The following is a 16,256-nucleotide window of genomic DNA, read 5'->3' as shown; positions in this document are numbered from 1 at the left end:
CAGGACTTGGTCTGTGTCGGCAACCCTTCTGTCCCCAGCCCAAGTCCCTACAGACTGAGATACTGCCGCCCCCGCAGTGTAATGGACTCAACAGCCAACAATATTCGGATAAAAACAGTATTGACAGTATAAACCCCCAACGCCAGCCCAACCACATCCCTTCCACTGTCGGCAGCAAGAGGAAGGAAGCTGTACAGCTCAAGGATGAGTATGCCTTCTGTGACTCACACACTGCCACTGACCCGTGTGGCAACCTGATAAACTCACATTATGTCTCAACTGGCCCTGTGGCATAATAACACGCCAGCATGCCAGCCCAATAGGAAGCTGCCACATGATGCTCAATGACAGCCACAGTCCTTTTAACCATGGTGAAGAATGAATGCATTCCATATATGGGCATAGATGGAGTGAACATGATAATTTGAAATCCTGCTGAATATGTAAATACAGACTCAATCTGGGTCACCAAAATAAATCTTAATACCTCTACGCATGTCAGTGCATTTTAATTAAATGTTTCATCAAAGGGAAAAATGCTTTTGGGTGAAAAATACCTATCCTGTTACCAATAGCAAAAAACATACAGAAAAAAAAAAGAATGAAAGTAATAACAAATTATATGATAAAATGAACATGCTAATATCCAGAAAAAAAGTGTAATAAGACCATCTTGTTTATTTTTTACTGTGATTTATTGGATTGCATAATGTATTTAAGCACAAATAACTCCAGAGCAGCTCCCCCAGTGGGTTCTATTCCCCAGAGTGCTAATATGAACTGATCTAGTGATCTAAAACAGTTTTAAAAAAGAGAGATATACAACATTCAGTGTTAACATATAGATGAACTACAACTGTTCGTACAAACAGTTATTCAAATAATTAAATGTATGTGTGGATTACAGAAATGTGCTTAAACAAAATGAGACACCCAAAGTGTTAACGGCGAGTACTCCTTTTTTTTGTTTTTGTTTTTTGCATTCTTTATTTTTTTGTGAACGTATCCATATTCTTTGTCATTCAAATAGAAATGACTTTGCCTTCATAAGGTTCCCTGGTCACAGCTGTAGGTTTCCCGACCTGCAAGGTAAATATAAAGCAAAAATAAAACCTTTGTTTGTGGACAGCGCCTCATCAAAATCTGGTTAGTGTAAACATTACTTTATCATGGGAAATTCCGTCACCTAAACAATAATGTTGGCAGACTTTGTCCTCTATGGATCATAAATCATGATCAAGAACGGATAAACCACAAGTCTTTTTTGATCTCCAAAACCTCTTTAGGGAAATAAGTAGTCCTAAAATACAGTACTATCCACCTTCATGTAGACTACACCAGATATCCCTGACTTTGTCCATCTGTAACTTGGTGCCTAAAAGATAGTCTTTATAGTTTTGAGAGACATTCTGCACACCCTTTTTCTTTCTGGAGCTATAATGGATCCCCAATATTAAAGCTAGCAAGACGTTTAACATCACCGAGTTCAGAATCATCATTCATGGATGATTGTTAAAGTACCACAAGTAAGCACTGCCATGCAACTGAGACACAACAAGTATGAGACATTAAAAAAAACACATAAATGAATAAATAAAACAGGATATTGATGGCAGACATGATATACTTACAGAGCCAAACCGGTGCCCTGTCATTACTCTTGCTAGAGAGTCCATACTCAACAAACTATGCTAAACTGAACTAAACACCTGCTTGCTGTTGGCTTTGGTCTCTAGACCTTTTACTACCTATTTTAATGCTGTATGTAATTAACCACAAGCTCAGAGCTTGTGATATTTGCAGCCTGGTCGTGCCATGCCCCCTGTATGAATTGCTTCATCATGACATTCTGAACTAGGGAGGTACATGGCCCTCTGTTCAACAGACATGTTCACATCAGTGGATCAGCCGGCGAAACATCCCAACGGAGCTAAGTCTGGGCTCAGGATATACAGGTCGGACTGGCCACGCTCCTCCAGCCATGGGAGGTTGAGTACAGCAGTGGCCGGATATACTGTATTCCCCAAAGTAGACAGAGAGAAACGCTGTTCCCTAACACAGATGGGCTTTTACCCTCTGGTCAGCCTCTAGCCGATGCAGAGAAGCAAGACAATTAGAAGTATGGCATGGGAGGACAGAGGGTGGCATGAAAATTCCTAGCAGGTGACCTAACTCTTCCAGAAAGGCAAGATGTTTTCTACCACTAGGAACCACTAGAGTATCTGCTATAGAGCCAATTAGGAAATCCCTGTACAGGCTGCAGCAGGAGGACTGACCTGTCTGATGAAGCTGCCTGCTGAGCCAAAAGCCATGGTCAACCAAGGGGTCAGTACCTTGGCCTACTGCCAGGTAGGCCATCAAGTGAGGCATTCCAGGGTCCGATTTATTCTCATAAAAACGGACTTGTGTCATAAAAGAGATACTAGCTTTCAGGGTATGAGCGTAAACTCCAGGACCGATACTGTGTCTCTGTTCCGAATGAGACGAGTAGCATTTAGGAACAGTCTGGCACAGTTTTGTGGAGGAGAGGGGCCAGCTTTGAAACTTTGTCTCTTCGGGGTGATAGCAATGTTAGTTCAGATAGTTCTATTGGTGCTATTTTACATAGGCCCAATAAAGAGGCGCCTCCTTAGCCTGAGACAGCACCTGTAGGGGTGATTCATTGTCTTTTTAGTTTGGCTGTTATTTGCTACTGATAAAACTTAAGGGAATGACTGACCTGCTCTCTTTGCCTGATTCTTTTGTATACAAATTCAGCAAAGGGTTTTCTGTGGATGAATCTGCCATGTCCTGGTGACACCTTTAGCTGTCCATTTTCATAGACCACTTTTCCTCTGGAGATGGTGATAACAGGGACCCCGTGGCACTCCATCCCCTCAAAGATGTTGTAGTCCACAGCCTGGTGGTGAGTCTTGGCTGATATCTTCCTAACAAAGCACAAAACACGGCTGCAGATTTATAAGGAGCTATTGAAAACTACTTTCAAACTGAACTTGGTTATCACATGCAGTCCTTGTGATAAGTGATACAATCACTGCTTGTGTCCTGAACACCAAGCAAAAAATTAAAAACATAGACCTTTTGTGAGACCAAAAAGCATTCTAATCTGAAACAGATTGAATCAGGCCAATATGTTCTCAAACACAGCAAGTTACAGCAGCACAATTTGCAGCAACAACCGATATAACATGACAATTTAATATTCCTGTAATCCAGTATTTAGTCCAACATTCCTTTTGTGCTTGCTCTTTGTTTTTTTTTGTGTGTTTTGTCTTCCCTGACTAGTGGGAAATATTGAAATATTAACCAGTATACTAAAAAATCTTAAATAGTGCATTGTTGTTATGACATATTTCTTGGCGAACACCTTTTGTTCAAGCCTGAATAAAAAAGTTGTTAAACAATTCAAAAACAATAAGTTGAAAGACACAGAAAACACCTAGTGCAATTTCAGTCTAGATATATACAGTATATTTATAGACATTTGATTTCTCTGTAGATGACTACAGGCAACCCCTGTCACACACAATTTGTCATTTCATCCAGTTAATAATAAAATGATTTACATACAGTTAAGTACCTGAACTTATAGCATGTTGTGTTAACTGAAGTATTGGAAAATGTATAAAGTAAAAGCCAAAGCCAATTACAAACCTGTGAAATAAAAAGCTCAGCACACCACACATTGGTAATATCAGATGGAAAATCCCAACTGATTAATAATATGAATTTAGCAGGGAACAGTTAAATAAGTCTAGCTCATGAAATTCATTGAATGTGTTTTTCCTTTTCTGTAAGCCTCTTTCCTCGGTTCACACATGCACATTTATTGTTGGTTGTAAAGCCAGACACCATCCCAAGGTGAAAATAGGATATTTCCTTATTATTCAAGTAGCCTAATTGTGAGACACAAGGCAATTGACTTAGCTTACCACTTCCCAGGCCTCTTCGGTTATGCAACTGATTGTGGCCCCTGGTGCCGGATGTTATGAAGCGACACTTGTACCAAGGGCAATTAATTACGCAGTTTCACAGATGAATTAACCTCTGCAGCAATAAAACATGAGGCGCTCTCATGCTTGAGTGGAATTATAAAATCAGCCAGAATGCACACAAGATAGATGATAGAAGACACAATCAGTGGAACAAACAGGTGATGTCTGGGGTAGACGGGCCTGAGAGGACGAAAAATCTGTAAACTCTACTACTGTTAGATGGTAATATTGTCCACACGTGCTTTTTCAATGAATCAAGTGAATTCATTTACAGCAAATTACACTGGGCTGAAACATGCTCTCTTCCTCAGCACATCAGCAGTTAGTGACTGCCCTTAGGGGCTCAGCCCAGATTCTCCAGCAAACAGAGTAGTCCAACTCTCAGTTACATAAGCCTGAGTGTGCTACAGAACACATATAGGAATGCAAACTGCCCTCTCTGTATTTGTCCATGTGCTCCAAATGACAATACACTGTTCTCCATTATATATCTGGGATTTTGTGAGGGTAACAAATAAACATCAGCATCAAATCAGTTCTTATGAACAATCTTCTGATATTCTGAAGTGCTCACTTAAAATAGCCTTAATACTCTGTGTTCTCTACCATGAAAATTGGTTTATCTCCCACGTGAAATATTCGTCATCTTTAAGATCCTCACTATGACCCACCAGCATCATTCCACTGCTGTTGTGAGTGTCTAGATTATATAAGTGTGTTAAAATACGTCCTTAAAAATAACCATACAAGGACAAATAATTATTCCAAGAGTATTCAAAAATAACTGATAATTGTGCGTCATATGTTAATTATGTTGTGCCTTCATTTGCAGCTGTAGATAAGACATTCCTGGACTACTGGAGAAAACAGATGTCGTCAGCTTACAAGTTTTGGAAGTTTGTGTGTGTTTAACTAATAACAAAAGATGAAAAAGTCCATCTCTTATTTGTTTTAATTTCTTATATAGCTTGCTTGTCTTTTTGCTGAGCTTTACATTGTAAATGGCAGTAGGTCAGAGGCGGCAGTAGCTGGGAGAGGTTTCCTTCGGGGATCAATAAAGTATATCAAATTAAAAATAATAAAAATAAAATAAACGTTTTTTATTCAACTGAATGCTTAACATTTTGAAGATATGCTTCCATGTTTACCCAGTTTTATAGCAAGGATTAACATTATTCAGAAGAACATTGAAATAGTAGAAGCTGTGTCCAAGAGTTTTTTAACCTTTTTTAAGTTTCTTCTCACCTGGTCATTTTTGGGTCCCATATAACAACATCGGCATCTGAATTTTTGGCGATACGTCCTTTCTGTGGGTAGAAGTTGAAGATTTTTGCTGCGTTGCTGCTTGTGACTGCTACAAATCGATTCTCATCCATTTTGCCACTGTGCTGAAAGAAATACAAAAAACAGCCAGTTTGAGTAAAGGGCATCAACTCATGATGCCTATTTGCAGAATAAGCAAGCCAAAGGCCAGTGCTTTGCTGTGTGGTGTGCAAGTCATTTCCTACAAAAAAATCTAAACCGAAAATTCTAAATGTTAAGTCTAAGCACTGTTGCATCTGGAAAATGTTTCCAATGACATGCAATGCCTGCTTTCCTCAGCTTTCACAATTGTACAGAGGCTTTAGTCCTCCAAGCGGGCGTCCCTGGTTGGAATCCGACACATGGCTCCTGTCCCGCATGTCATTCCCTACTTCTCTCTCCCCAGTTTCTGACTATCTACTGTCCTGTCTTCACCATAAAGCATAACAAGCCCCAAAATAAACCTTTAAACATTTATAAAAACACTACAATAATTAGACTTGATAAATGTAATCATATTTAGCCTAACAGTAAACTTGGTGATAAAAAATGTGTGTGTTCATGGTCAAGACCCTTTTTTCTAAATTTGTGGTTATTTTGTTATTTTCCTGAATTAGGCATGCTTTTATAAAACCCACTACCACATCTCTGCAATTTATCTAATTACATGGATAACAACAAGAATGTTTACGTAAGACGCAAATATAAGGTCACACTTCTGTGTTTCAAACATTAGTCAAAGAGTTGAAGTATATCATGTAAAGGGTGTTCATCTTAAGAACCTACAACTCCTTTCTCCCAGATAACAGACATCCTGTCCTCCACTCCGTTCACTCCATTCGGAATCTTGGTAAAGTCGTCTTTGCCAAGAGCCTTCTGGCACAAGGAGAAGGTGCAGTTGTCTGTTCCCGTCACACTGAGATCATCACTAGTACATTTCATGAAAAAAAAAAAAAAAGTGGACATATCAGACACCATCAGGAATATGCAGGGAAAATACAGTGCAAGCATGTGTTTTTAGTTAAAATTTCCTATATTAAGATGTTTTTAAAAATTAATTGACATTTAAAAGTGTCTACTTTTATTAATCAGCTGCAACAAGGTTATTTGTCTATGATGCTCTTCACTTACTGTAGAGTACAAACACAAATAAAAGTACCATCAACATCCCAAAAATGCCTGTTGAGCCAGAAATTATATTCTGTATAACATCTGTTTCATCATTACCCCCCCCCCCCCCCCACACACACACACACACACACACACACACACACACACATACTTCTAGCTCAGAAAAGAAATACTTACTGCGATTTCATTGTTTAATTGAAAAAAAAGTAGAAGTATATAATTGGTGGTTAATTTTTGGGGGGCATTACTGGTTGCTACACTTTTGTTTCTACCTACTTGGCCAGTAGGTCCATGAGGTACCCTGGGGTGCTGGGGTCAGGTCTGAGAGGAGGACCCATCACAAAGCTAGCAGCATGGGCCCACTCTTTGTGCCAGTAGTGAGTTCCGTCAGTACCTAAGCCAGCTGCAATGGGCTCCCCAAACACCACACGCCCTAAGTATGGAGAAAATGTCACCAAGAAAATGTTATTGTTCATAAGTCCTCTTTTAACCCTTCAAGTAAGTTTCTTACCAAAGATGTTTGTGAGCCATGAACGATAACTTCAGTAGCTTAATAAAGTCGTCCCCCCACCTCCTTCTAAAAGCTTATTCTTTTCATGTGTCGTTGTTTTATGGTGGTTGTATTTGTGTGTCATGAGTGTTATGACATGCAAAATGAACAAATCAGTCAGTCAAAAGTAATCTTTATAGAGTTTTAGAGGCTCTTATATTATGGCTGAAAACTTGTGAAGACACTGAATGGTTAACCGTTTAAAGGCATTAGAAGAAATACAAATTCAATTGCTTACGACTAAAAAGACATGCAGGGCCATTTTGCTCATCTTTGCTCTATTTCTACACCAGGTGTCAGCACATGTACAGTGCATACTCACCATCTCTGCGTGCATTAGACACCACCTTTGCAGCAGATTTGCTCATGACATGGACAACATACAACGGGCAGTTGACAGCGTTGGCGATAGTGATAGCTCTCTGGGTGGCCTCTGCCTCCACCTCCTCTGGACGACACAGCTCATGGCCCTCAGGCCCTGTGATGCCCAGAGACAGCATCTTCTTAGCCCCCTGTTAAGTCCCAGCAGGGTTATGGAGAATGACAAAGTAAAGGTTAAACATCCACAACACGACATTTGCTTCTTTAAAAAAGTCAATCACAGACAAAGAATAAACAGCATGACTATGTTCAAGAAAGGAACACTATTTTTGTTGTCTCAATTAAAAAGTTGTGTTCCAAATCTCTGACCTATTTGAAAGAACTTTATTCACAATACAGTTTTAAAAAAAAAAAAATTATTATTAAGGATTAAAGTGACGAAGTGCATAAAAAAAGAAAGTCAACCTATCATGCTAATACAAAGACAATATATTAGTTTAATTTAACTACAGCGGATATCTCTGAAGCACTATTTCCACTGCTAGCCATCAAGATATTGCACACATTGACAACACTTTAGCATGTTCCCCAGATCAACAGACACACATTTCACTTTTTGGTTTGTGATGCACTCTAGTGGTGAATAACTGCAATGACATTTGGAAGAAATCCATGATCTGGAAAATACAAAGACATTTCTGTTTAATAATTATCTGGTTTTGTTTTGTCCAAAAAAATGGTTCTGTATCATACAGAACCATAGCAATACTTTTCAATACATGTTTTTAATAAATCTTTGATAAGTGAATTTAGAAACGCCTCTCGAGTCTCCACTTCTATAGGTTACATGTTTTCAACAGTCAACGTCAAGCAAGGTAAAGGCACTTTGCAGTATTTCATTACATTTGTTTGGTAAATATTAACTTCCATTGCAACTACAGACAGTCTATATGGACATTGTACCACTTGGTATATGCAGGGAAAACAATGTTTGAGCATGTGCCTTTAGTAAAAAGTTTCTCATATTTTGATGACTCAATTCAATTTAAAAGCCACTCTTTCGATTGTTACAATGGAACATTATGTTATTTGACTATTATTGCAGCAATGTTTATTCTTCTAGGTTAGTTACCAATTATGGTGGTTAAACATTAACCTAAAACTGTCTGTCTGGACTGTTGTGTGTTCAAACATGTAGATTATTTACCTAACCTGCACTAACTGGTTCTTGGAACCAGTTTTCTGGAAAAGAGGAGTGCAGCATGCATGTTTCTTGTGTTTGGGGGCAAAAAGGACTGATCTTGTTAAGGTTTGTTGTTGGCCAAATCTCTCGTTAAATCTAAAATATTCACCAAAATATTAACAATACTACAAGAGCTCTAACACAAAAAGTCAGAACATACACTTCCACAAAAACAGAAACACTAGAAAAAATGTGGATGAAGATGGAAAACATGCTGAGGAGATTTGGTTATGCGCTGCCTCACACATTGTTTGCTCTACAAAAGTATTCACAGCAATTCACTTTTTTGCATGTTCTTACATGTTATGTTACAGCCTTATTCCAAAAGATTTTTGCTACTTATATAAAAAAAAGGACAAAAAAATCACATGGACATCAGTATTCACAGCCTTTGCCATGACACTCAAAATATAGGTCAGTTGTATGTTACTCTAACTAGTGCAGTATGAGACTGCACTAGTTAGAGTAACAAATGATCAGAACATTACGCTCCCAGAATGCAGGCCTGCTCGTGGTATAGTCTCCAAAAGTACTATGGGAGGTAGAGCCTCCAGTTATCAGGCACCACTCCTCTGGAATCGTCTACCAGTTGGGGAGGCAGACACACTAGGTACTTTTAAGAATAGACTTAAAACTTTTCTTTTTGATAAATCTTATAGTTAGGGCTGGCTTAGGACCAGCTCATAGTTATGCTGCTATAGGCCGAGACTACCGGGGGAACTGGCACCAGGATCTCTTATCTCTCTCTCCCTCTTTCTCTCTCTCTATCTGCTTTCATATCTTATTACTGCTTGTCACTATCTTTATATTCAAATTACTAACCTCTCCTTTTTCTGGGAGTTTCTGAGCTCTCTTAGGTTCCTCGGGACTGTTGATGAGGATGGCTTGCCCAAACAACCCCCCCCCCCCCCCCCCCCCCCCCCACCAATCCTATCGTATCCTAGCTAGAATTGCCTGTAGACCTCTGAGAAAGGATTGTCCGGCCAGACAGAAGCCACTCCTCAGTAAAAGGCACATTACAGCCCCCTTGGAGTTTGCCTAAAAGACTCTCCGACTATAAGAAAGAACATTCTCTGGCCTGATGAAACAAAGAATGGACTCTTTGGCCTGAATTCCAAGCGTCATGCCTGGAGGAAACCAGACACTGCTCATCACCTGGCCAGTATCATGTTTTTCAGCGGCAGGAACTGGGATAAGAGTCAGGATTGAGGGGAAAGATGAATGCAGCAATGTCCAAAGACATCCTTGATGAAAACCTGCTCCAGAGTGCTCTAGACAAAGGTTAATCTTTCAACAGGACAACAACCCTAAGCAAACAGTCAAGATAACCAAGGAGTGGTTATGGGACAACTTTGTGATTGTTACTTGAGTGGCCCAGACATGACACCACTTTGTCATTATAGGGTCATTTGAGTAGAATGTTGAGGGGAAAAATCCATTTTGGGATAAGGATGTAACATAAGAAAATGTGGAAAAGCTCTGTGAATACTTTCCACATGCACTAGACTAAAGTCCTGATGATAAGACTGAAAACCAAAAATGCTAATAACACTGAAAATAGAAAGGAAAAACTGGATCAGTACAATCAACTTCTTCTAATAACACCTGTTTCCATTCATCCATTGTTAACAAGCAGGTTATCACATTAGCACACACTAACCTCTGCAATTAGGTCTCCATTCTCAGCATGCACTTGAGCTATTGCTCCAATATCTTTACAGTGGGAGAAGGCAGAATATAACTCCGAGTCCTGCAGCATGAACACATCTTTGTAGGCCATAAACATTTTGAAGGAATTGACTCCCTTCTCTTCAGTCAGTGTCTGCATCTCTTTTTGTACCTGGAGAAATATATGATTTAGAGACACAAATTGATTATAATTATTCTGAATTATAACCTCAATTTCTATATTATATATAGAAATATATAATATAGAAATAGAATTTTTATTTTGTTTTTGTCCCTTCTGCTTCAGACTGTAACTCATTTATTTTGAGCAATTGATCCAAAGAAAAAAGTCTGTATCAAACACGATGTACATATAGTTTTGTAATTTTGTTATCATTATTATTATTATTATTTTTATTATTATTAACAATTTGCCCATTCACCTTGTCACTCCACCATGTGACAGCAACGTGTAAGGAGTAATCGCAGCAAACTTTGGGGTCAGCTGTTTGACGCCAGGAGTCATAGGCCTCCAGTAGAGACTTGCCCTTTTGGGGGATGACAAAGTCAAGGATCATTGTGGTCCCTCCTGCTACTGCAGCCTGTTGAAACACACATTACAAAACAGATGATACAGAACAGGATGTTAAGAGTCAAAACCAAAGTATTATTTTTGGTCAATGACGCTTCACACTGCTAAACATATTGCAGCAACCTGTAGAACCAACCATTGGGTTGTAACCGAAAAAACCTGTATACTTTGAGGTTGGTATTTATAGTGCTTTGGCCTGTATGTGAATGTGCACTGTATGCTTTTGAATTGTCATTTAATCAGCAGCACAAATGTTGGGTGGTTTTTGATAGCTGTAAACATAAGAACTTAAATGTAGAGATGCAAAAGATAGCTACAATGATGAGGAAACGCCAATTGGTTTCAAGCTTGTACACTTGTTTAATTGAAGAATCAGCTTTGTATCCAGCCAGTAGTTCTTAATCATGTAAAAAAAAAAACAAAGCTTAGCCAAGGCATAAACGGGATTATGGTGATGGACAGAGAAACTTGTTTAGCTGAGCGTGTTCTCTCACAAAAACACTGACGTGAACTGAGCCACCAATCATGTGCCTAACAGACATGTGACTCTTAAAGGCCAATCACTTTTCAGAATAAACTTAACCCTCTGATTCCTGATTTCTTTTTGGGGACACTTCTAAACTTATTTTACTGATATTTTTGATGCTATAGCATTCATTTTTCACCCCAGGGGGTATTTTGACTCAATTTTTATAAATTCAAATTTTCAGTTATTACAGGCCTATAATGCTCTGTAGGAAAAAAAGCAACACCGGTGTCCTCATTTTGGACCCATCTGAACCCATTTTAATCACCATTTTTGAACCTATGGCCATTGCAGCATAGACACATAAATGTTGTTTATAGGCTTTATAGGTTGTTGTATTATAGGCTATCAATCTGTTGACCAGACTTCCAATTTGTAGATTTGACCATTTTATATGATATTGCACCATTTTTCAATTTTAGCCCACCAGTACCAAAACATGCAATTTTCCTAGTAACCACTAGAGGCAGTGTTAAAGCTCCTACCATAAAAATCTACGAGTTCAAATAAAATGACACGTGAATGTAGATACAGTATGATTGTCAAAGAGTGATTTATACGTGTATGTGGGTGCATGTGTATGGGGGGTGAATCCATTCTAAATTAATGCGCACCAGTCCATCGCATGCATACCTACCTACCTGATCTGCGCTAAACTGACCTCATTAAAGTAGTTAGGTGTAGTGTCAGATGTAGCGAGAGTGAAGCTACTTTGGTCAGAGGAGCTTCACTGTCTAGCAGCGTCTGTATGACATGTAAGCACATAGAAAAAATAGTCACGTGCTCAGGCGTATACGCCTGGACGTAAGTAAGCTTGCATGAGTGCTGGATATTATTAAGTGCTCCAAAATTGCGTTACTCTCGCCACACCTGCATCTAGTGTGACTTATTTTTGTTAGGTGTCATGCAGGAGTGGCGTAGGTGTGCATACACTTTAAAGTGTGGTGCAGCTGTGGCGTCAGAAGCAGCTTGCTGCTTGTGGACAGATAACGCTAACCAATCAGAAAAGCCTGCTCTACATGCTCTTTAATGTCTGAAATGGCTTCAGCTAGACAAGACGCAGAGTCCAGGGATTTAACAAACAAGAAAAATAGCACATCTGTCATTTGGGAGTATTTTGGGTTTCAGGCTGTATACGTGCATTAGAAATATGTGCGACAAACCTGTCGCGCGAAAGTTGCGACGTCCAGCGGAAACACAGGCATTTGCAATAAACAATAGAGCAATAAAGCAAACAGGTTACAATTACAGCCTGATTTGCCAGTGTAACACCATATGAAAAGAGCAGTGGAAGACACCAAAGATAACGACTGCCATAACACAGTACATCGCTCAGGACATGGTGTCTGTTAAAACTGTCATGAAAGACAGATTTAATAACCCTTCTCCGCATGATGGACAGAAGATATAACCGGTATACAAGATAACTGGTATGACGGAATTTCTTGTTATGATTGTAAATGTTAATGTACATTGAGAATAATGCACAAGCTTGATTTGAAGAAAATCGTGATACAAACTGAAATCGCAATTTCTGCCAGAAAAATTGCAATTAAATATTTTCTTAAAATCGTTCAGCCTTCACCCTTAGTTTTGTTTCCCGGGATATGTGCCGGTGTCGCCACAAAGGTCTCCATAGGGATGCATGACGGAGGCTGCTAAGGCACGGCGTTGGTCAACCTTTGTTTTAGGGTCACCGGTTTTGGACTCTGTTGAGCCCAGGTATTTGAAGGTAGGGACGAAATGGACGGGGGTGCCATCGAATAGAAAAGATGGTGAGTTGGGTCCATCACCTATATGCATAAGCTCGGTCTTGGATCAGCTTATCTTCAGGCCTAGCTTTTTGGACTCCTCCTCAAACACACTGAGCGCTTCACGGAGCTGGCCGGCGGTCTCACTTAAGAGGATGGTGTTGTCAACGTATTCAAGGTCCTTGAGGATATCGTTTCCTAGTGGCACCCCAGGAATCAGCTTGCAGATTATTTGCATTAGATGGTCGATGATACAGTTAAAAAGTTCTAGAGCGGCGACACAGCCGTGCCTTACCTGGCTGTTTATGGGGAACCACTCAGAGTCCCGACCATTTGCTCGTACACAACTTTCTGCACCCTGGTACAGCTGCTTGAACAGTGTAATGAGTTTGGTTGGGGCTCCGAGGGAATTCAGGATGTTCCACAGAGACCCGTGGTCCACGGTGTCAAAGGCAGCTTTGAGGTCAATGAAAGCAATGAATGAGTGCCCGTCCTTTCTGAATTCCCAGGCCTTTTCACAGAGATAGTTGTTTGTTTTGAAAACATCCCTGACTTTATGCAGCGTCAGTCGCAGTCAAATTTATATATATTGTACATGTGCCTTAAGGTACTGGTCATTTTATCCCTGTAGCCATGAAGCGATGCACCACACAGGAGGCATTTGGTTAATTTAGTTTTTCGTTTTTTTCCATTCCAAATATCGGTGGCATTGTGCATGCAAAGTGGCACTGAAATGGTTAAAATTGTGAAAATCCATAAATATTTGATAGTTATGAAAAGGGCAGAAGCTGCTTAAAGAATTAAAGTCACTTTGGTTGATAAAAATATATAGTCATTTTTGGCTGTTAAAGTCATGTGTCCACTTTTTAGACATTGGGTCTTAAGTGTCGCATTCTTTCAAAATCTGAGGCTGTGCAAAAAATAAAAATGCATGCAAATAAATATTTTTGGTGATCAATGACATGACCCAGACAGTAATATCCAGAAAAGAATTTCCACTCTGGCAGTTAGTTAATTTAGTTTTTAAGTTTTTTTTTCCATTTAAAAAATCGGTGGCATTAAGTGGTACTGAAAGGGTTAAAATTGTGAAAATTAAAAAATAGTTGATAGTTATGAACAGGGCAGAAGCTGCTTAAAAGATTCAAGTCACTTCGATTAGAAATTGATAAACGTGTATAGTGATTTTGGGCAGTTAAAGTCGTGTCCACTTTTTGGACTCTGGGTCCTAAGTGTTGCATTAATTGTTGGGGTATCTGAGGGTTACATCACACACTGACACAAGTCGCACATGAGGACAACTTACAAAAGGATGTACTATAGTTGGATAAGGAAAATATATGTATGCTCCTTACATATAATGTATGTAAATCCTGTATACAAAATACTTTTTAACATTAGATAACAATTTAGAAAACCTATAATACGCAAATTAAATTTCAACCCAATTATTGTCATACAGGTTAAGACATGCTGCATTAAAAACAAACCCCATATTTTCTATCTGTATCATGAACTGATGTGCATGGCCATTTTTCACAACCATTATAAATTAGGAACCATTGGCCACCGTTTCTGATATCAGTGTTGCTGTCTTTTATTTTTTTAGTCAAACAGACCTAAAATATTAGGAAGAATTGAAAATTAACCCATATTTTTAATAGGTTATTAACATTCAATTTTAATCCAGTTATACTAAAATAAAGTGCCTTAATTTGAAGGCAAGAACTTTCAACTTCCGTCGCTACGCTTTTTTGTTTTAACTTAACTTGACACCCTTAAAGAGAACATCCTTTATCTAACCTGTGCTTTCAAGCCCACATACAAAAAAAACCCTGCACCTTAGTGCCGATATGAAAGTCGTCCACAGCCTTGGTGCCCATGAACGCCAACTCCATGTGTGTGTGCGTGTCGATACCGCCAGGAATCACCAGCTTATCGGTGGCATCAATGACTCGCACTCCCGCTGGGATCTGAAGATTCCGTCCAACTTCTATTATTTTCCCATCTTCAATGTAGACGTCGCTAATCATGGAGCAGTCTTCATTCACAACTTTACCGCCTTTGATTAAGATCCCGCTGGGCTCTGCCATCCCTGCCGTGTAGTCTAACAGTAATAGTTTATGAAGAAGGACAGAGAGAGCCCGAGTTTGCTCACACTGAACAGAAGTGACAGTCAGTGAACGCTACGCCTGCGTTTAAACCCTGCGACACAGTCAACTCCAAAGTGCATTCGAGATATGGATGAAACCTTAACAGAGTTTTTTTCAACCCCAGGGTTGCAGTGTCATATGTCAGACTCCGCCCTATGGAATACTTTGTTCTAGCTCATCTGCCCTCGTCACATTGATTTGCAGCATCTTGGCATTTGCAACATTTATGTATAAAAGTGCCATTCACCACCACATATGTCCATACATTTTCCAGACTTACTCGATAGAGGACAAAACAGCTGTTTTCGTAAATTTATCCCACTTTTCCAAAACCCAAAATGTTGTGAACTGTGTTTCCGTTGAGAAGGCTACTGATATGTACACAGCTGCTAAACATCAGCTGAAGGCCTTACTAATTACATGCAGCTGCATATATGGCTCCGACTTTCTTTGGTTACTATTTTGTTATGTATTTTGAAGGATATTTTGTTTAAGATATTGCAAACACTGAGAAAATAAAATTATATTGCTACAAAGGTATTTACATTTGTTTCATCCTCAGCAGAATAAGGTGCAATTACGAGTCGCCCATGTCTATTATTGCAAGGGTCTAAAACTATATTACCATGTTACAGAACTGTTCTCATATCTTCAGCTTAGTTGAGATCTTAAAAGATGTTTTTAAATACCCTATACCCTATCACCAGGTAATGGATCTAAAACTCAAACATTATTTAATTTTTCTAGACGGAAGCTGAATGATCCAAAATGTAATTGTGGGCTTAGGAAATTTTTACATTTACTTTTTTTAGGGTTAAAAAAATCCCCAAATACATCAGGCTTCTGATAATGTGATCATATCCCCAGAGCATGAAACTGCCTCTCTTTCATGAAGAGTTGTTAGCCACTGGGAGAGATTAGCATTTTACTGCAGTGGATTGGTTGTCTGCTCTGCATCAGTCCAGACAACTTTTCTCATCCATTAGTGTATTAGGAAAACAAGACACATTGGAGAGACAAAGATGCA

The 16,256-nt window shown here is 39.2% G+C and overlaps 1 protein-coding gene across 2 annotated transcripts; it reads right to left on the bottom strand.

Annotated features, from left to right (window-relative positions):
• Positions 1–673: 673 nt before the first annotated feature.
• Positions 674–15,567, bottom strand: dpys (dihydropyrimidinase). 2 transcript variants are annotated; one of them, XM_079343471.1, is made up of 10 exons: positions 15,510–15,567; positions 14,918–15,183; positions 10,654–10,812; positions 10,203–10,382; positions 7,301–7,490; positions 6,705–6,861; positions 6,084–6,225; positions 5,241–5,383; positions 2,720–2,927; positions 674–1,082 (listed from the first exon to the last, which is right to left on the bottom strand). In XM_079343471.1, exons 2-10 carry the CDS (start codon positions 15,167–15,169, stop codon positions 1,023–1,025), a joined length of 1,491 nt encoding a protein of 496 aa, XP_079199597.1. In that variant the 5' UTR covers positions 15,170–15,183; positions 15,510–15,567; the 3' UTR covers positions 674–1,022. The 2 variants fall into 2 exon arrangements, with proteins under 2 accessions (XP_079199597.1, XP_079199596.1); XM_079343470.1 differs by having other exon boundaries at positions 14,918–15,566.
• Between the last annotated feature and the right edge of the window lie 689 nt (positions 15,568–16,256).

The sequence above is a fragment of the Symphodus melops genome (assembly GCF_947650265.1).
Source record: "Symphodus melops genome assembly, chromosome: 5".
Lineage (NCBI taxonomy): Eukaryota > Metazoa > Chordata > Actinopteri > Labriformes > Labridae > Symphodus > Symphodus melops.
The sequence above is the reverse complement of the archived record's forward strand: the minus strand, read 5'-3'. Positions and strand labels throughout refer to the sequence as shown.

Bases quoted from the DNA above. Each gene is read 5' to 3' on its own strand.
- dpys (XM_079343471.1), bottom strand. From the start codon at position 15,169: ATGGCAGAGCCCAGCGGGATCTTAATCAAAGGCGGTAAAGTTGTGAAT. The intron at 6,226-6,704 runs GTAGGTAGAAAC...GAAATGTACTAG, and splicing joins CTCATGGACCTACTGGCCAA to TGATGATCTCAGTGTGACGG. The intron at 2,928-5,240 runs GTGAGAAGAAAC...GTGCTTTGTTAG, and splicing joins TGGGACCCAAAAATGACCAG to GAAGATATCAGCCAAGACTC.